This window comes from Balaenoptera musculus, chromosome 9 (genome assembly GCF_009873245.2).
Source record: "Balaenoptera musculus isolate JJ_BM4_2016_0621 chromosome 9, mBalMus1.pri.v3, whole genome shotgun sequence".
NCBI classification, from domain to species: domain Eukaryota; kingdom Metazoa; phylum Chordata; class Mammalia; order Artiodactyla; family Balaenopteridae; genus Balaenoptera; species Balaenoptera musculus.
The window spans coordinates 77,443,860-77,466,141 of NC_045793.1; the positions used below are offsets into that span (position 1 = coordinate 77,443,860).

Consider the following 22,282-nt stretch of genomic DNA (forward strand, 5'->3'; position numbering starts at 1 on the left):
ATTCTTAGAAACATACAACCTTCCAAGACTGAGCCAGGAATAGAAAATATGAACAGATCAATCACAAGTAATGAAATTGAAACTGTGATTAAAAATCTTCCAACAAACAAAAGTCCAGGCTTCACAGGTGAATTCTATCAAACATTTAGAGAAGAGCTAACACCCATCCTTCTCAAACTCATCCAAAAAATTGCAGAGGAAGGAACACTCCCAACTCATTCTATGAGCCCACCATCACGCTGATACCAAAACCAGACAAAGATACCACAAAAAGAGAAAATTACAGGCCAATATCACCGATGAACATAGATGCAAAAATCCTCAACAAAATACTAGCAAACCAAATCCAACAATACACTAAAAGGATCATACACCATGGTCAAGTGGGATTTATCCCAGGGATGGAAGGATTTTTCAATATACACAAATCAAACAATGCGATACACCACATTAACAAACTGAAGAATAAAAACCATATGATCATCTCAGTAGGTGCGGAAAAAGCTTTTGACAAAATTCAACATCCATTTATGATAAAAGCTCTCCAGAAAGTGGGCGTAGAGGGAACCTACCTCAACATAATAAAGGCCATATACGACAAACTCACAGCTAACATCATTCTCAATGGTGAAAAACTGAAAGCATTTCCTCTAAGATCAGCAACAAGACAACAATGTCCTCTCTTGTCACTTTTATTCAACATAGTTTTGGAAGTCCTAGCCACAGCAATCAGAGAAGAAAAAGAAATAAAAGGAATCCACATTGGGAAAGAAGAAGTAAAACTGTCAGTGTCTGCAGATGACATGATACTTTAAATAGAAAATCCTAAAGATGCTACCAGAACACTACTAGAGCTCATCAATGAATTTGGTAAAGTTGCAGGATACAAAATTAATACACAGAAATCTCCTGCATTCCTATACACTAACAATGAAAGATCCGAAAGAGAAATTAAGGAAACAATCCCATTTACCATTGCATCTGAAGTCAGAAAGAGAAAAACAAATATCGTATACCATTGCACCAAGAAGAATAAAATACCTAGTAATAAACCTACTTAAGGAGGCAAAAGACTTATATTCAGAAAACTATAAGATGCTGATGAAAGAAATCAAAAATGACACAAACAGATGGAAAGATATACCATGTTCTTGGATTGGAAGAATCAATATTGTGAAAATGACTATACTACCTTAAGCAATCTACAGATGCAATGCAATCTGTATCAAATTACCAATGGTATTGTTCACAGAACTAGAACTAAAAATTTTACAGTTTGTATGGAAACACAAAAGACCCTGAATAGCCAAAGCAATCTTGAGAAAGAAAAACGGAGCTAGAGGAATCAGCTAACTAACTTCAGACTATACTACAAACCTACACTAATCAACACAGTAAGGTACTGGCACAAAAACAGAAATATAGATCAATGTACAATGATAGGAAGTCCAAAGATAAATCCACACACCTATGGTCACCTTATCTTTGATAAAGGAGTCAAGAATTTATAATGGAGAAAAGACAGTCTCTTCAATAAGTGGTGCTGGGAAAACTAGACAGCTACATGTAAAAGAATGAAATTAGAACATTCTCTAACACAATATACAAAAATAAACTCAAAATGGATCAAAGACCTAAATGTAAGGCCAGATACTATAAAACTCTTAGAGGAAATCAGTCGGAACACTCTTTGACATAGATCACAGCAATGTCTTTTTGAATCTACCTCCTAGAGTAATGAAAATAAAAACAAAAACAAACAAATGTGAGTGGCGAGGTTGCAGGCGCAGTGGAGTGAGCGGAGCAGCCGGCTGGAGCACGACGACGACTGCAGGACTCAGAAAGAAGAAATGACGTAAACGATTCATTATCCAGCCTTTAAGGTCAAGGTGAGAAGGAAGGTCAGGAGGAACATGGCCTGGCCAAATATTTTTCAAAGAGGAACTTTTCTCTCCCGGTTCAGCCATCATCATGTGCTCATGTTCCTGCTCACCTTCTTCAGTTACTCGTTGCTCCATGCATCAAGAAAAACACTTAGCAATGTCAAAGTCAGTATCTCTAAGCAGTGGACCCCAAGTGCCTTTAACAAGTCAACTGAACTGCCTGTAGAGGTCTGGAGCAGCAATCTTTTGTTTCCCAGTGCAGAGGAAGCCACTCTTTTCCTCTCCTACGCTGTGGGCCTTTTCATCAGTGGTATCGTCAGGGATCAGCTTAATTTGTGATGGGTTCTGTCTTCTGGCATGTGCTCCTCTGCATTAGTGGTGTTTGTCTCTGGTACTCTCACAGAATGGCTGCATTTCTACAACAAGGGGCTGTACTGCAGCCTGTGGATCGTGAATGGCCTGCTGCAGTCCACTGGTTGGCCCTGTGTGGTTACTGTTATGAGCAAATGGTTTGGGAAAGCCAGACGAGGAGTTGTTTTTGGTCGGTGGAGTGCCTGTGCCTCAGTGGGCAATATTTTGGGAGCGTGTCTAGCTTCTTCTGTTCTGCAGTATGGTTATGAGTATGCCTTTGTGGTGACAGCGGCTGTGCAGTTTGCTGGTGGGATCATCATCTTCTTTAGACTCCTGGTGTCACCCAAAGAAATTGGTCTCCCAGGTATTGAGGCAGAAGATTTTGAAGAAGACTTGCACAGGCCATTAATTAATGGTGCTGAAAATGAAGATGAAGCTGATCCTAATTATTCAATCCAAGAAGGCAAGCGTGTTACCCAAGTCAAGGCGATAAGCTTTTACCAGGCTTGTTGCCTTCCCGGAGTTATAGCATATTCACTGGCCTGTGCCTGCTTGAAGTTAGTGAATTACTCCTTCTTCTTCTGGTTGCCCTTTTATCTGAGTAATAACTTCGGATGGAAGGAGCCTGAAGCCGACAAGCTGTCCATTTGATACAATGTTGGAGGAATTATTGGTGGAACTCTGCAAGGCTTCATCTCCGATGTGCTACAAAAGAGAGCCCCAGTGTTAGCTCTCAGTCTGCTTCTGGCAGTCAGGTCCCTCGTTGGATGTAGTCATTCTCGAAACAATAAGTCTATCAACGCACTTCTGATGGTTGTCACAGGATTTTTTATTGGTGGACCTTCTAATGTGATTAGCTCTGCTATTTCTGAGGACCTGGGTCATCAAGAGCTGATCCAAGGGAGCAGTGAGGCTTTGGCGATCATCACAGAATAGTTGATGGAACCGGGAGCACTGGAGCTGCGGTGAGCCAGTATTTAGTGTCTTTGATCCAGGACAACCCAGGATGGATGTGGGTTTTCTACTTTTTCATTCTTACGACTATTTGCACAATTCTATTTATTTCACCATTAATAGTGAGGGAAATATGCTATCTTATGCAAGGACGACAAGCTCGCATATTGAGTGAGTGACCAGTGCCCACAAAAGAGCAAGAAAAATAGGAGACACATCAGGACTATTTCTTTTCATTCACCTTATTTTGGGGTTGTCTTAAGAGCTCCAACATAACCTCAGACTGTCAAGCCTCTTTCAACAGTGTCAGCCACCGGAGATGCTGACCAGAGTGAAGGCTGGGCTGCTTTTCTACACGACAGGAATTATTGTTAATGATTTTTATCGCTGTTGTTTCATGAATGTACTGAATGGCCTATGAATCTGCCAGCGTCTTTGTTGGCCTGTGGAGGTTTATCCTTTTAAACGTAAATGCTGTATTGGACTTGGACCCTAGTTCTCCAGCCTGGAAAGCTGAGTGACCACGAGGCATTCATGCATGGTTTGTATCAACGACATGCTCCACAAACAGAAAGGATCGTTGCATTTTGCTTGGTCATGAGTTTGTAGAGAGTGGCTCATCTCTGACACATCAAATCCGGATAAAGCACTCCAGCCAGGCCCAGTGTAAGCCTGCCTTGGACAGAGAATCCCTTTGTTAACCACGGTGGGAAAAATCACACTACATGCTGATTGGCTCTCACTCTGTATCTGCTCTAAAGTCATTCAGCTCCAGAAGCAGAAATACCTTCAAATGACTGCCAACTTGCTCTCCTCCGTCTTCTTCATTCAGAATTCCCTTTGACTCCTGGAAGTCTTTAGTCTTCCTTTCAAGGACCATAAGGTACCTCAATTGTGAACATTCCAGTGTGTAATTTACAACCGAAGTACTCAACCCCAGATTTGTTCTCTGGGAACTTTAGGATCCACTAGGAAGGTAACCGGCTTAGCGCTATTTTCAGAGGATTGATCTCTGTCACAACCGGGTTCCTTGCATTACCTCAGCTGAAGACTAGAATTAGAGAAAGAAGAAAGACCTTTTGGCCCTATAAGCATTAAGTATGTGACACTGAATCACATTAATGGATTACTAGGGCCTGAGACACCTCTAGGTATCTATTCTTTAGAAGTTTGTAGAATATATGTCTTCAAGGCTGTGAATTCTATACTAATTATCAATATTTTAAGGTCATACTGTATATATATTTTAAATTATGGAAATTAACAGGCGAAAAATGTGCAATTTTGAGGGCTGCCTAATTTGCATTGGGTTATGGAATATTTTTCAACCTCTTGCTTTATACTCTTAAATGTGGTGTGTTTATGAACTTGCTAATTTATTTAATCAAGCAGATTTCCAATCAGTTAATTGCTCATTACTGACAAAAAGGGAAAATACAAAACACAGAAAGGGAAAATAAACTGACTTTTACAATAAAAGAAATAAAAAAAACAAATGTGACCTAATTAAACTTAAGAACTTTTGCACAGCAAAGGAAACTATAAACAAAACGAAAAGACAACCCACAAAATGGGAGAAAATATTTGCAAATAAAGCGACCCACAAGGGATTAATCTCCAAAATATACAAACAGTTCATGCAGCTCAATATAAAAACAAACAACAACTCAATCAAAAAATAGGTGGAAAATCTAAATAGACGTTTCTCCGAAGAAGACATACAGATGGCCAAAAAGCACATGAAAAGATGCTCAACATCACTAATTGTCAGAGAAATGCAAATCAAAACTACAATGAGGGGCTTCCCTGGTGGTGCAGTGGTTAAGAATCCGCCTGCCAATGCAGGGGACACAGGTTTGAGCCCTGGTCTGGGAAGATCCCACATGCCACGGAGCAACTAAGCCCATGCGCCACAACTACTGAGACTGTGCTCTAGAGCCCAGGAGCCACAACTCCTGAAGCCCGGGCACCTAGAGCCCATGCTCTACAACAAGAGAAGCCACCGCAATGAGAAGCCCGTGCACCGCAATGAAGAGTAGCCCCTGCTCACCACAACTAGAGAAAGTCCGCGCACAGCAACAAAGACCCAATGCAGCCGAAAATAATAAATAAATAAAATAAATAAAAATTTTAAAATACCTTAAAAAAAAAAACTACAATGAGGTATCACCTCACACCAGACAGAATGGCCATCATCAAAAAATCTGCAAACAATAAATGCTGGAGAGGGTGTGGAGAAGAGAACCCTCTACACTGTTGGTGGGAATGTAAGTTGGTACAATCACTATGGAGAACAGTATGGGGGTTCCTTAAAAAACTAAAAATAGAACTACCATATGATCCAGCAATCCCACTCCTGGGCATATACCCAGAGAAAACCGTAATTCGAAAAGATACATGCACCCCAGTGTTCACTGCAGCCCTATTTACAAGAGCCAAGACATGGAAGTAACCTAAATGTCCACTGACAGAGAAACGGATAAAGAAGATGTAGTACATATATACAATGGAATATTACTCAGCCATAAAAAAGAACAAAATAACGCCATTTGCAGCAACATGGACGGACCTAGAGATTATCATACTATGTGAAGTAAATCAGACAGAGAAAGACAAATATCATATGATATCACATATATGTGGAATCTAATAAAAAATACCAATGAGCTTATTCACAAAACAGAAACAGACTCACAGATCTTGAAATCAAACTTATGGTACAAAAGGGGAAATGTAGGGGGAAGTGATAAATTAGGAGATTGGGATTAACATAAACACACTACTATATATAAAATAGATAATAAGGACCTACTGTATAGTGCAGGGAACTCGACTCAATATTCTGTAATAACCTATATGGGAAAAGAATGGATATATGTATATGTATAACTGATTCACTGTGCTGTACACCTGAAACTAACACAACACTGTAAATCAACTATATTCCAATCTAAAAAAAAACTAACTTTTAACAGTCCACTTAGAGTTAATATTTTACCATTTCAAGTATAATATATGACCACATAGGTCCCTTTACTTTCCCCTCTTTGTTTTAAATGTCATTTACATTATATATGCAAACATTGAAACCTCTCAAGAAATGTTGTAATTTTTGCTTTCAACAGTTATATTTTAAAAATCTTGAAGGAAAAAAAACTGCTATATTTTCTCAGACATTTACCATTTCTGTTGCTCTTTCTTCATTCACAAAGTTCTAAGTTTCCTTGGTATCATCTCCTTTTAGTCTGAAGAACTTTCGCTAGCACTTCTTTTAGACCAGGTCTACTGGTAACAATTCTTACTTTTCCTTCATCTGAGTATTTCTTTATTTTGCCTTCATCTCTGAGGTATGTTTTCACTGCATACAGAATTCTGAGTTGGCAGTTCTTTGCTTTCAGAATTTTAAGATGTTCTTCCCCTCTCTTCTGTGGTTCCTGATGAAAGACCTATAGTCATTTGAATTGTTGCTCCCTGTACATAATGTACTATATTTCTCTGTCTGCTTTTGAGATTTTTTATCTTTTATTTTCAGAAGTTTAGTTATGATGTATCTGGGAGTGCTTAACTTTGAGTTTACCTTTTCAGAGGTTTGCTAAGCTTCTTGGACGAATAAGTTTATGCCTTTCCCAGATCCAGGAACTTATAGCTTTTTTTTTTTTTTTTTAACGTATTTTCTGCACCAATCTCTTGCCCCTCTCCTTCTGGGATTCCAATGATGCAAACATTGTATCTTCTGCTATTGTCCAACAGGTCCCTGAGGCTCTGGTTCTTCAGTTTGGATAATTTCTATTGATCTATTTTCAAATTCATACACAGCTCTATTATCTCCACTCTGCTATAGAACCCCACCTAGTAAATGTTTTATTTCAGATATTTTACTTTTATGTTCTGAAATTTCCATGTGGTCCTTTATGAGGTTTTTATTTCTCAATTCAGAACTTCTATTTTTCTATTCATTTCAAGAATATTTACCTTACATCATGGAGCATGGTTTTAATGGTTGAATTAACGTCTTTGCCTGATAACTCATCTCGGGATTGGCATCTTTGATTGTCTTTTCCTCTGACAATTGGTCATATTTTCCTGGTTCTTTGTATATGAAGTAACTTTAAGTTTTACACTGGATGTTTTAAATATTATCTTTAGACTCTAAATCCTATTAAAATCCCTAAAATACATTGATTTTTGTTTTGTTTTGTTTTGGTAGGCAATCGACCCAGCTAGATTCAGATAACCAAGTTCTTTCTTGCTTTATGTGGGCAGTGGTTACAATGTAAGTTCAGTTTGTAAAGCCTTAGCTATGCTTCTTTGGGCTTTACTGATACATATGCCGCTCTGGGATTTGGGTGGTGGTTTGTACCCTAGCTCAGTCCTCACATTCTTGGGTGTGAGGCCAGAACTTCTGCTGATCATTACATACAGAATTAGGGCATTCCCCTTTCCAGTGCTCTCTTCCCTGATAGACTCTCCAGCCCCCAGATCCTTCCTCTTCCTGATTACTCTAGCCTAATAAAAAGTTTTAGAGGTTTAACCTCTCACGCAATGGCACAATCCTCGGCAACTCAAGCTGCTCTTGGGGGAAAGCAGCAAGAAAAAAGAGAAAAAATGGGAAGCCTCATACTCTCTGGCTCACAGAGGGACCTCTTCCGGATACTCTGGCCAGGAAGAGAAGGTTACTGTTGGAGTTTTTGCTGTCTGCATCCATAGCACAATTAAAGACAAAGGGCCCCTCACTCAGGTCAAGGCTGAGGACATAGGAGGGAAAAAAATACAAAGGACACTCATTCCTATGATGGTTCTTCTTCAAATTTTGATCTCTCTCCCCAAGCTGGCTGCTATTGTTTACTTTCCAAAGTATATAAGTAGTTGCTTTTTGTATTCTGTCCAGAGTTTTTAGCTGCAGTCGGTAGAAGAGTGCTGTGGGCTGAACTGATTCCCCCCGAAGTCTTATGTTGAAACCCTAATACCCAATGTGACTATATTTGGAGATAGGGCCTATAAAGAGGTAATTAATGTTAAATGAGGTCATAAGGGTAGGGTCCTGATCCTGTAGGGTTAGTGTCCTTATAAGAAGGGACACCAGAAAGCACTCTCATTCTCTCTTTCTCTCTGCCATCTGAGGACACAGCAAGACGGCAACCATCTACAAGCCAGGAAAAGAGTTCTCACCAGAATCTCAATCAACCAGCACCTTGGTCTTGGACTTCCCAAGCTCCAGAACTGTGAGAACTAAATTTACGTTGTTTAAGCCACCCAGTCTGTGGTATTTTGTCCTGTCAGCCCAAGCATGCTAAGACAGAGAGTTAGGGTAGTAGTGGACTTACTCCACCTTCTCTAGCATCATAAGTTGAGTTAACTTTTTGAATTGTAACTTTTTGAAGGCTATAGTATGGTAAAGTGTACGGCATACTAAAAGACATAAGATAAACAGAACCCATGCTGTCTGAAAAAGGATACAGTAGAAAAATAAGGCAAGTTTTCTTAGGAAAATTTCCAGAGCTAAGAAAAATGAAATAGAGAGTTTAGAATGCAGTAATACATAGAAGAGGAAGGAGAAAAACCACCTGTAGGAAAAGCTTATTAAGAACTGGTTAGAAGGGAATAAAGAGGAAACAGAAGAGTGCAACTGAAGTGGAAATTGAAATGGTTACTCAAGTAATAGTTTCAGTGGGTAATAACCAGGAATAGACCTCATTGTCAAGTAGAAAAAAACCTTATATCTACAGGAACAAAAAAGTATTTAAAAGCCAGGGCTAGAGGATGGAAATGGGTGAATTTATGTATAAAAAGGGAAATAGGAAAAAGGTAGGATCTAAATGTAAAAAAATATATAATACATTATATACTGTATTACCTAAATATGAATATATATAATGTAGTGATTATATATTACTATAGCATTGTGATATATAATATACAGATATATGCACCTGTCTGAGTATTTTTTAATTAAAAAATTTTTTAATTACATGACAATAGAAACTATCTAAAAGGAACTAATGAATACTTACTATTGGTGCCAGACTTGTTTTACCTCAACATTATACACTTTGACCATTAAGTTTAACTGCTCACTCAAATCAACAACAAAGGGCAATGATAATTTTCAAAGAAAAGAACAGAAAGTTTTAGAACTCTCTTTAGCGATAGCAGAATTGGTCTTTCAAGTGGGAAACATGGAATTTTAGGAAAATCTTTCCTCCCAACACAAAACAAAAGAAAATTAGAAATGCTGGATAAAATATAATAGATACGCTTTTAAACACAGCAAGCACACGAAGAAACCCACAGAAATACTTAAGAGGCTAAAAATGAAAAATAAACAGAAAATAAGGGAATTTACAAAAACCCTAAAACTGGCATCAAATAGACTCAAAATACAGACAGCAAAAATAGACATATCTACCAGAATAACTTGATAAATCCATCAGAATAATAAAATAGTTTAAAATTTCTAAGTTATTAACAGATCAAACTGACAAAAATGTGACTAGCATTTGAAAAACATAATCAACAGTTAGAGAATAAACATTCTTCTCAATATGGAACATTATTTAAAACTAATCATAAACTAGGCCATTAAGCAAATCTTACAAATTTCAAAAAATCTGCCATACAGACCAAATTCTCTGACCATAATTCAATTAACACAGAAGTAAAAATGAAAAGCTAAAAGCTCCTATTTTCAGAAACATTAAAACTAAACTTCCAAATAACACATAAGCCAAAGAAGAAATAATAATGAAAAGTAGAAATTACTTAAAAATGAATATTAGTAAACATAATACATATCCAAACTTGTAAATGTAGCCAAAGCAGTATTTGGAGAGGAGGAAATCAACAAAGCCAAAAATTAATTATTTGAAAGACTAATAAAATGAACAAATCTCTAGCAATAGTGCTCATGAAAAAAGAGAAAAATAACTAATAATCAATATTAGGGATGCAAAAGGGGACATCTGTGTAGAAAATAATACCAGGTATTCACTAATGGAGCTTTTGTTTCGTTCTTTAACAGCAGACTGAATTAAATGCAGATGGCCCTCTGCATCCATGGATTCAACCAACCATGCATGGAAAAAAATTTTTTTTAATTCCAGACAGTTCCAAAAAGCAAAACTTGAATTTGCCAGGTGCTGGCAATTATCTACATAGCATTTACATTGTATTAAGTATTACTAGTAATCTAGAGATGATTCAAACTATACGGGAGGACGTGCGTAAGTTATATGCAAAGGTTACACCATTTTATATAAGGGACTTGCACATCTGCGGATTTTGGTATCCAGGGGGTCCTGGAACCAATCCTCCATGGATATTGAAGAACAACTGTGTACCATATCCTTCAGAGGAGGGGGACAGCTGGCAAACGATGAGGGTAGGGAGCGGGTTTTTTTTAAAAAGCAGAATCTTAGCTTTTAACAATGCCATAAGAATGAGTATGTGACTTATCTTTAGATCTCTTCAGTGAGCTTTGACTTTTTTAAACCATTCACAGTTGAATTCATCTACTTTAAGTGTGTCACACTGAAATGAAAAATGGCAACTAACTAGAAAGTAAATAATTAATAGGATACAGAAGAAATTGACAACTGTAGAACAGAACATAGAATAGAGAAATCAACAACCTAAACAGACCTATAAGCGTTAAAGAAGGTAAATTAGCCGTTAAAGTGCACTTGTGCATGCACACCACCCCGTGCTGCTTGACCCAGAGTTTTTACTGGCAAATTCTCCCTAACAGACGATTCCAAGCTCATGCAAAATTCTTCCAAAGAATAATAAAAGATAAAACACCTTCATTTATTTAATGAGGTGATATAATCTTGATAACAAAAACCAAAACAAGTACCAAACAGAAAAATGACAAATTTTGCTCATAAACTCAGAATCAAAACTAAATCCTAAATAAAGTATACTAAAACAATACATGAGGTTCAAGTTAGATTTTTCCCAAGTATACATGGATGAATTAACATTAGAAAAACTGTTGATGCAATTCTTCACATTACAAAATTAAAGGAGACTGCTGGTTCCGGAAAAGATAAAGCAGATGTACTCTCCTCCGCTTAAATACAACCAAAAACCCTGGATATTACCTGCAAAAAAAAACCGTAAGAAGATTCTGAAGGTGGAGAATAAAAGGAAGATTGGCTAGGGACCTTGGAACTCAAGAAATGACACAGCAGTTAAGTCCCTTTGCCTTGTCTATCCCAGACTGTGTGCTGGACAAAGCAGCAACCTGAAACAACAGACTTGCTTTCTCCTCTTGAGTTTTCTAAATTAAATTTGATGGTGGAAACAAAAATTATAACACTAATTCTAAATGTATGTACGGGAAATATCTAAAACAATTATAAATGGGGGAGAGTAATGTCTATGAAGAAAGGTAAGGTTTTTAAATTTCAGACTGGAAAATGATGACACTAACAGACTGTGTGACAAGTTATGTATATATAATGTAATACCTAGAACAACCACTAAAAAATATACACAAAGAGATACATTCAAAAAGACTAGAGATGAATAAAAATGGAATTCTAAAAAATGTTCAAGTAACTCACAGGAAAATAGGAAAAAGGGAACAGAGAAACCAAAAACAGAGGAAACAAACAGAAAACTACAAAATAAAATGGAAAACCTACTGTATTTACCCACATTCTTGTTTACCATGTTCTTCCTTCCTTTTAAAAGTTCCTTCTTTTATGACTCACTTCTGCTTAAAGAGGGTTCTTCAGCCACAGTTTTAGAATAAGTCTGCCGGCGATACATTCCCTTAGTTTTCCATCATCTGAGAATGTCTAGATATTCCCTTCATTACTGAAGGTTAATTCTGCTGGATATAGGATTCTGTGTGGACATTTTACTTTCAGCACTTGACAGAAATGCTTCCATGGTTTCTGATGAGAAATCTGTTATCATTCAAATTGTTTTTCCCTTATAGACAAGGTATCATTTCCCTCTGGCTACTTTTCAACATTTTCTCTGTCTTTATTTCTAAAAAGTTTAATTATAATGTGCTGTGGCATGTATTTCTTTGGATATACTCGGTGATCCACTTAGGTTCTTGAATCTGTATGTTTACCTCTTTCACCAAATTTGAGAAAATTTCAGCCATTATTTCTTTGAGTACATTTTCAGTCTTTTCCTCTTTCACCTCTCCTTTGAGGACTCTGATGACAGGAATTTTAGATCTTTTGTTATGGTCCCACAGATCCCTGAGGCTTTCTTTTTTTTTTTTTTTTTTTCAGTCTCTTATTTCTAATTTTAGATTATTTTGAGTCTCTGTTATTTGATTAGGAAATTTCTATTGTTTTGTCTTCCAGTTCACTGATTCTTTCTTCTTTCCCCTCCATTTTCCTGTTGAGCCTATCCACTGAGCTTAATTTGGTTTTGTACTTTTCCATATCAAAATTTCCATTTGCTTCTTCTTTTTACCTTCTATTTCTTTGCTGAGGTTTTCTATTTTTTCACTTGTTTCAAGTGTCTTTGGAATTGCTCAGTGAAGCATTTTTATCATGACTGATTTGTGATCTTTGTCAGTAATTCTACCACCTTTTATCATTTCAGTGTTGACATCTATTGTCTTTTGTTACGCAACTTGTGATCTTCCTGGTTCCTGGTATGAAAAGTGATCTTCAAATGAAACCTGGATATGTTCATACTATGTTATGAGACTATGATTTTATTTAAACCTTCTGTTTGTTTGTTTTAAATCATTTATTTATTTTTGGCTGCATTGGGTGTTCATTGCTTCGTGCAGGCTTTCTCTAGTTGTGGAGAGCAGGGCTACTCTTTGTTGCGGTGTGCAGGCTTCTCATTGCAGTGGCTTCTCTTGTTGCGGAGCATGGGCTCTACGTGCACGGGCTTCAGTAGTTGGGGCACGCGGGCTCAGGAGTTGTGGCTCACAGGCCCTAGAGCGCAGGCTCAGTAGTTGTGGCACACGAGCTTAGTTGCTCCGCAGCATGTGGGATCCTCCCGGGGCAGGGATTGAACCCGTGTGCCCTACATTGGCAGGCGGATTCTTAACCACTGCGCCATCTGGGAGGTTCCTAAACCTTCTGTTTTAACTGGCTTTCTATGACACTGCTCCAGCAGGGGAAGGTCGGAGGGTGGAGGGCACCACATTTCATTACTGGCAAGTGGAGGGAGAAGTCCAAGTTTCCCGGCTGGCCTTCACTGACACTTGAAGGAGGGGTCCTCATTACCGCTGGGTGGAGGTGGGAGTACAGGCTGACTGACAATGCACTGAGGGTAGCCTTGTCACCTGCTGGGTGATGGTCAAAGATATAACTCTCCAATACACCTCTTCTGACACAACCTCATTACTGCTGGGTGGGGATGAAAGTCCAGGCTCTCCATTGACACGGTGTGGGGGTAGGTGAGAAGAGAAGGCTCACAACCAGCGAAGAGGGAAGAAGTGCCAGCTCTCTGCTTGGTCTTTTTTGATACCACACTGTGGTGGTGTTGAGATACTCTGTTACAGTCTCATGAGGGTGGACTTCTAGGTTCTCCATTCAGCCTCTTCAGGCCTGGCTAGGGGTAGTGCCACAGTTTTTCTGTGATATTTGGCTAAAGTAGAGCAGATACTGTCTAAAAGTGTTCTGTCTTGCCAGGCTGTTCTATTCCTGGTCCTTTAGCTAGAACGAGTAGGTCCTCGTGAGACTGTGTGTTTGTGTGTGTGTACACGCGCTTATTGATGTCTGCAAGCTACTCGCTTATCCAGTACTCAGTGTCGGATGTAAAGCAACCAGAAAATCCAAGAAACCCACCACCATGCCCTTCTTAAGGTCCTGAAGTCCCTAGACTTCTTCTCCCTACCTTTCAGAGTCTTGTGTTTTATAGGTCCAGGGTTTTGGATTATAGTAAATGGGAGAAATAGGGGAAAGTATGTTCACTTTATCTTCCTGGAAGTAGAATTTCATTTTTATAGCCACCTCATTTATCTCTAAAGTGAATGATGAAGAAAATAATACTGCATTTATTCTTTTCAAACTTGATCTCAGGCAACTAATTTAGAGAATCTAAAACATAAAACAAGCAATTTTTTTAAAGCCTTGGGATTTTACTTGGCCTTAATTTCAATGTGAACAAAAGTGTGATGTGGGAATCAAAAAGTCACTGTAATCTCAAATTACAGAAGTTAGCCTATCTGAAGCACTTTACTCAGCTTTGAGTACCACATTTTAAGATCTCGGTAAACCAGTGATAAACCAGAAGAATAACTAAGACTATAGTGGTTCCAGAAGATCGAAATAACTAGAGATACTTTACCTGGAAGAAAGAAAAAGGGTAACTAAGGAGAAAGGATTATAGAATAGCAATCTTTTAATATTTATGAGGCTCACAATTTTAAAAAGAGGCAGAAAAGCACAGTCAGATAAGTTGGCTTCTTATACATAAGAATTTTCTAACAATCTGAACTGCCCCAAAATTGATGGCCCTACTTTACTGTCCTAAGTTCCCCAATATCAGAAGGATTAAAGCAAAGACTGTATGTCCACCGGTTGGAAATATCATTGAGTGGATGGCTTCAGTAGGAGGGAAACTAGAGTAGTGATTTTTAAGCTATGATTCACGGCGCTGCCTGAAGTGGTGCTGTGGAACTGGGGTGTGACTGCTGCCGAGCTGACAAAATGCCCGATTTCCCTACTCAGCTTCAACCAGACCTTCCACTTATATGTCTAGCATCTGCAGTGTCTTTTATTAGGGGAGGTGGGAGTGGGCTGGAGAGAAGGATTATGCTTTAAAGTAAAAGTTCAAAAATGACTGAACTGAAGACATGAACTAAGTCCTCTTTGAATTTTATATTCTGTGATTAATTCTTTTTTTCCTTTTTTAAAGGAAATAAATAGTTTTTATTTATTATTATTATTTTTAACATCTTTATTGGAGTATAACTGATTTACAATGGTGTGTTAGTTTCTGCTGTATAACAAAGTGAATCAGCTATACATATACATATATCCCCATATCTCTTCCCTCTTGCGTCTCCCTCCTACCCTCCCTATCCCACCCCTCTAGGTGGTCACAAAGCACCGAGCTGAACCCCCTGTGCTATGCAGCAGCTTCCCACTAGCTATCTATTTTACATTTGGTGGTGTATTAATTCTTAGTTCTCAAATATAGTCCAGAAAAGTAAGATCAACTTATGAAGGAATTACTGCAAACAAGATTAATATATGTGATTTTAAAAGCCTCCTTTTTTTTCAATAATGGGGCTGTTAGAATGAATGAAGCTCTCCCCTTTACCTGTGTCAGCACAGCCTATATTGTGTCTGGGGATGAATTTTGGTTTTCTCTGAAAAAAATTGATAAACTAAACACCCTTTTATTTCAAAAATAAAAAGTAGTTAGAGAAAAGTAAATCTTATAAACCCATGAAGTTATACATTTTAAATTTGTACTTCTATCAAGAAAAACATGGAAAAAATGAGTTGTTATAATAACTAAATTTTAAGTGAACACACTGTACTATTGAAATAATTATATAACTTCTCAGGACTTCCCTGGTGGTCCAGTGGATAAGACTCCGTGCTCCCAATGCAGGGGGCCCGGGTTCAATCCCTGCTCGGGGAACTAGATCCCACATGCATGCCGCAAATAAGAGTTCGCATGCCGGAACTAAGAGTCTGCATGCCACAACTAAACATGCCGCAAAGAAGATCCCGCCTGCCGCAACTAAGACCCGGCGCAGCCAAAATAAATAAATAGATATTAAAAAAACCAAAAAACCAAAACATAAAAACCTCCCAAATAATTATATAACTTCTCCAAAAGTAAAAGCAATTTGTTACATATTAGAATACCAAAAAATGGGCAATATTATATGAAGTTTCTAGACACTTGAATCTTTAATAAACTACCTCATCTTGAGAGTTACAGATCATTTCATAATTCATATCTATAGTAATAACAGTGACCACCATAGTCGACCTATAGGAACTTTTTTTTTTATTTTAAATTTTTAAATTTATTTCTGACATGTGGGATCTTAGTTCCCCGACCAGGGATCGAACCCGTGCCCCCTGCAGTGGAAGTGTGGAGTATTAACCACTGGACCACCAGGGAAGTCCCAACAGGAACTTTTTTTAAAAAGCATGTTTTGAATTATTAATCTTACCTAGCTTAAAAAATTCACACTAACCTCACTGGATCATCTTTCTTACTGTCTTACTGTCATACTCGTGGAATTCTTATCCGTAAATCAACTAGAGATTCTATTCTCAATACAGTAGTTCACTGGCTTCTCAGAAATAACGTTCATGGTGACGAAGTAAGTCTAAAGGCCTATGATCTGTATTTTGCTGAGGCATGACTCAGAAGATGGCACACAGGTGTGCAGGAGGGGTCCACTTATGCGGTAGTTAGTCAACCCCGTAACTCAGCACGGCTATATCAACACAGTCTAATTGTTTTCTGTTGCAGTTGTTTACGTATTTTGTGAGCGAATTAAATGCTAAATGGTACACTAAATCAAGGGAATTGAGGTCTTATGATAAAACCCTTGGAACATTAAGATACATCAAGCTCTGCTGTATTTGATGTGTTTTAAAGTATTATTTATAAAATTATGTATAAAATTTTAAAATACGATCACCACACAATACAGTAACCATGACAATATTTCAAAATACTTTCAGACGCTCTGCGTTCATAAAAACTTATTTTCTCATAAAAGGTAACACGTTAATGGCAGAAATTTTAGAAAACACAGAACAGCAAAATAAGAAAAATAAATAACCCTTTAAAAATAGAGAACAACAAACTTTTAACAGAAAAGCACCAGTGATTTTTATGGATCCCATTTTAAATTGCAAAGGGCTGAATGAATTCAGGTTTTGTTTCCCCATTTATTAAATCCAACCATTTGTTATAAGCCCACAGGACTGCTCAACTGATGCTTTCAGCATCATAAAGCACAAAACAGATTAACCTTCAGATTAAATTTGAGATTCTCATAAATTATATTACCACACAGATTACTTATTTGAAACTACTATACCATTAAGATTGTAAAGATAATAAAAACTTAAGTGAAAACATCTAATGATCAAGTCTCCTTTAGGAAAACTAGATAATGGAATTAATGTGATAAAGTTATTATTTATTATTACTAAAATTTAGACTACATAATAGTTCTTGATGTTATCAGCTATATTTTACAGATGTATATTTTTAATTTAAAAATATTTTATAATTCTGAGAGAACACAGCTCCCATCTTCCCTTTTAAATTTTAAGAGATTTACATTTCTGACATTAATACATTTACTGATTTATTTTTTTTTAAGTCCAGCATCTCTTTTACATAGCTCTTTTTTAACCTACTTACAGCTAAAAAATTTTCAAAGATTCTGAGTTTAATGAAGAAAAGATTAAGCAAACAAACTTAATGCCTGGATGCTTCTCTGTAAACTAATTAAAATACCATCTAGTAATCTTTGAAGATGGGCTACCTTTTAATTTAAACTTTTATTTTAATTACATATAGAAAGTGATCCTGCTTCTTGTATGTGGCAATTAATATATTCAATATTTTTAATGCATCCTGGAAATGGGTATAAATCCAAGAATAGAGATTCTTTACAGGGACACAGCCAAAAGATTAGACCTTCTAAAATCAGTTTTATGTTTCTCAAGATGCTGCTTGGCTGCTACATACACCATACTGTATGGTTTCTAAAATTTCAACCTTGTTAATATGAGAGCTGGTGGCAGAATAAATAATACATTAGCGCTATTACCTTTCAGCCGGTGACTTAGAATCTGTTCCAAAATAGCGGCAAAATTGTTAAATTCAGGAGAAGAATCATCAATTGTCTCAAAGCAGGACCGATCAATCAGGGTCTTCACAGAAAACCTATGGAAAAAAAGAGATTACGATTGCTTTTAAGTAGACTTGATTCATTCACCTAAATAGGAAAAACTAGAGGAAAGCAATTTGGAGAAGTACTACAGAAATACTTTATAAGATTATATATTCTGAAAACTCCATTTACTCAAATTCACTCTGTCAATAGAAAATTCTACAGAAATATCAGACTTTTCACTTATATATTTACTATCTGTTGACTACATTAAGACTTAGAAATAGTTCACTGTCCACAGAACCATTAAAATCAGAATAAAAAAGATGAACGAAATTATTAAGTTGAAAGTCATAATACTACTTGTAAGAGACTGCAGCGTCAGACCAAAATGTTTCTAAGAGTTTTGGAGCACAAAATGGAATAAAACAGGATGTGAGCATTCATGAGGTGTAGATCCCAAGTTTTTATGAGCTATAATAGGAAAACTTAAAACTCCGTAAAGTGCACTATATTTTTCCTTCTCTTCAGAACGTCCTTTGTCTCTATTTTTGACTGCCAAGTACCAATGCATTTTCCAAGACTCAGATTAAATGCCATCTCTTCAATGAAGAATTATCCTCCTACATATTCCTAGCACAAACTAGCATTTTGTTTGTATTTCCTTTAAGAGATGATTACAGTTTATCTTACTGCTGTTACTTGTGTTGTCTAACTCTATTTTATTAGAATATAAATTCCTTCAGGGCAGAAACATAGCTTCTGTGTGTTTATATCTTCCTCAGCACACAGGACAATGCCTTGACCGATGTACTCTGTAAGTACTTGTTGATTTATTTGTAAGATCTATTTTGAAGGCATGGCAAAGAAACATTTAAAGGCCAATGTCACAACAAGACAAAAAGAAAGTTTATGATTTTTAACATGTATACCCTTCCTGTAACCACCACCAAAATCCGGATCTCGAACAGTTCTGTTGCCCCTAGCATTTCCCTCATGCTATCCCTTTATAACCATACCATCCCTTTACAGTCATAACCTATGAAGGGTGATATGTGAGTGCCTAAGTAAAGACAATCAATAGGGTATGAAGAGAAGGGGATAACGATGAGAGTTGTTAAATCATTAGAAATGTAAACTATGAGGGAGATAAAGGAGTATAAATTGTTCCTTAGGTTTTAGGCTTATTGGCAATGCTTATTCAATCAGGACAAAAAATATAGGAGACAAGTATAAAGGCAAATATAAAGAGATTTGTTTATATGAGTTATATCTATCAATATTTACTATATTAGAACTGAGTAATGTCTAAAAGTGATCCCAATAATCAATGGAAAGAATTACAATTATTCTGTGCCCTTTACAAATTTTTGTCAAAATATTAAAAACTCTCTCACTGCCAGTTATTATCTACAGGGAAACGGAAAAAACCAGTCAAACGTATTTATTTACTACACTGTAATTTAGAACATTAGCAATACTGAGAATTAAAGTGTCTTTTTTGTAAAAAAAAAACTTATCTAGAGTATTTTGAACACTGCTTGCTTTCTTCTCATTGTATAACTTAAAATACAAGTGAACATGTTTTCTATGCCTGGGCAAATTGTCATATTCTTTTCTAAGTTTGAATCAGTTTCCAACATTTTATCCTTTGCATTTTCAAAGCTGTGAAAATGTCTGAGAGGTCCTATAATGTGAAGGGGTTTTTCAGCATCACTTCTTCTAGGACATCTTCATCCTTTGGTCACAACCACTTTGCTCATTTATGTTAATACGTTCGCCTTCAATAATTTCCTCTGACTGAATATCTAAATTATCTTGAACAGCAGCAGTATCAATATTCCCATGATCAACTATTTCTTCTATGGCTCCATTTATGTTCCATTCAAGTTTCACTTCCAGCATTAGCACTTTCTGTTTCTTTGCCACAGTTTCATCTTTGCTGGCCAATTCACTCTTTCAAATATGCATTTTCATAAAATGACATGTGGGTTTACAAACAGGAGACCAGGAAGCAACACAACTGCAGGTTTTGATTTCTATGTATGAATTCGTAACAGATGCACACTGACCAATCCTAGACAGGCTTTGAAAGAAGTGATGTGATTGGTCACTAACCATGATGTGCATTTTGTTATTTACACAGTGACCCGTGGACTAAAGAGCTACCCGCAAAATTTTATTTTATGCAATTACTCACAGTTAATATACAGTGGTCGTCAAATTGGAACCATGTTGTTGTGGGACTGGTATTATTTAACTAAACTGTCGTAACTAAAATTAGTGCTAATTGGAACTGTGCAAAGTGAAGACTGCCTTACTGATTAATTACAAATAAACCCGTTACATGTTAGCATAAATATTTTTATTAAAACTATATTCTCCAAAACAAAAAAAGTGGCAATAGTATTATTTAAATCTTTGCAAATATCTTTTATGTTGTGTTTAAAAGAAGAAAACTAGATTCTCACATCTGTTTCTGCATTCAAGCTATTCTAATATCACATACCATGTAGTCTCTGGAAAACACCACTGTGCACTTGCTTAAAAATGGGAACAAAAAGCAAATAATATCCTAGACTTGTTAAGAAAATATTATTGACGCGTCAGACCTCCAAAAGGGTCTGAGGCCAGGAGCACACTTTGAGAACCACTACCCTACAGCATTCTTTGTATGTAATTAAATAACAATGCAACTAGAATGGTAGTAATTATATGTCCTTGAGAAAACAGTTACTCAAATAATTTTCAGGCTTCTTTGGTTCAGACGAATAACTCTAACGGAGAAAGGCTGAGACAGATTAATGTTCAACTACATAATGCTATCTACAACAGCAAGTGGAGCTCAACAGAGGAGCCATTATGTAAAAGAGAGAGAGAAAAAAAGAACTAGGAAGTAACTCTGACAAAGTTGGTATCTTGCACCTAATAGTCAAGTTAGATAAATACTACATATAACGCATGAATAAATGAATAGAAACAAAAACAAGGTAAACCTTGTTCCAAGATTCAAGGAGGGACTTGAAAACTCATTTTTGTGTCCTATGCCCTTTTCATTGACAATACACTAGAAAAGTGCTGCCAATCTTCAGCAAACTTTTAATAAGAATAAATAAGTATAACGTTCTTATTCAGTAAAAGAATGAAATGCTAAGTGTTCCTAAAATGAGTAAACAAAAACCATACAGTCTCCACCTCCACCTTTGACCTAAAAATAAGGAAACTTCTGAATGTTTCTCTCTAATCTTTAACAGATAGAACGGAATGGGAAATCTAACTCTGCAATCACACCCAAGGTAGGAGTAATCTACCACTTCAAAAAAGCATGGCATCTAAGATAGTAAGCACATAGGTGAAATGAACTGGAAATTACATTTAAAGATAAAAATAATAGAGTGCTTATTTCATCAAAAAGCGCTAGATAGAACTCAATTTCCACCTGTAACAGCCCGGTAACATTTTAGCCACTAATGTCCTCCAGGAATAAAACAAAATTACCTAACAAATGTTCTTCTTTGTAAATGTAATAGGAAGGAAAAGCCATGGAGAGTAACACATATATCTCTGTAGCATCAAGAGCCATGTACAGATCAATCAGTAGTCAATAAAATATGCCTTTCTATCATGTTATTAGTGCATCATCTCCTCTAGAAGACACTATCTGCATGATGAAAACCTAAAATGGTGAATCTCAGAGCACTATATTACTTGTAACTCTGTATCTGGCTAAAAACTAAAACAAAAGTGCAAATATCCCAAAGCATATCATTAGACAGAATTTCTGTTATTTCTAAGCATGAAGATATTTTACGGGTGAGAAAGCCTTTTAAATAATTTATATTATAACAAGGTTAATAATGAAGAAAAATAATGTTTCCCAGCATTGCTTTATCATTTATAGCCTACTCTCCTCCTGTCAACAGAAATCAAAACTTCAGAAGGCAAATTAGTTCCTTAGAGTCCATGTTTTACTTCTAACTAGCCAAGTCTTCCCACTCAACATTTACTTCTCTAGAATCATGTGGCTAGTTCCATTATGCCAGAATAGTGAGAATCTTTTCCTCCATAACACAGTAACTAAGACATGCTATAAAAACCAAACCTGTAAAAAGAATTTCAATACATCCAAAAAACATCACACAGATGCTGAGCTATTTCCTGATAATGATGACAATATTAGTCATCTATTTCCCAAAAAGGACTGATTTTAAAATAATGAAATGACAATTTGATGGATGTCTAAAAATACCAAATCAAGTCTAAGTAACAGCTTTTACATAAGAAT

General features: G+C 36.6%; 1 protein-coding gene and 1 pseudogene across 6 annotated transcripts in view; one reads left to right on the forward strand and one right to left on the reverse strand.

The window, feature by feature from the left end:
• The window catches only part of RUNDC3B (RUN domain containing 3B), a 155,736-nt gene that overhangs the window by 111,201 nt on the left and 22,253 nt on the right, over nucleotides 1-22,282 (reverse strand). For all 6 annotated transcript variants that reach the window (XM_036864395.1, XM_036864396.1, XM_036864393.1 and 3 more), the window contains exon 2: nucleotides 17,935-18,050. In XM_036864395.1, the coding sequence (XP_036720290.1) occupies nucleotides 17,935-18,050 (116 nt within the window). The remainder of the gene's footprint in view (nucleotides 1-17,934; nucleotides 18,051-22,282) is intronic.
• LOC118901257 lies at nucleotides 1,914-3,367 on the forward strand (annotated as a pseudogene).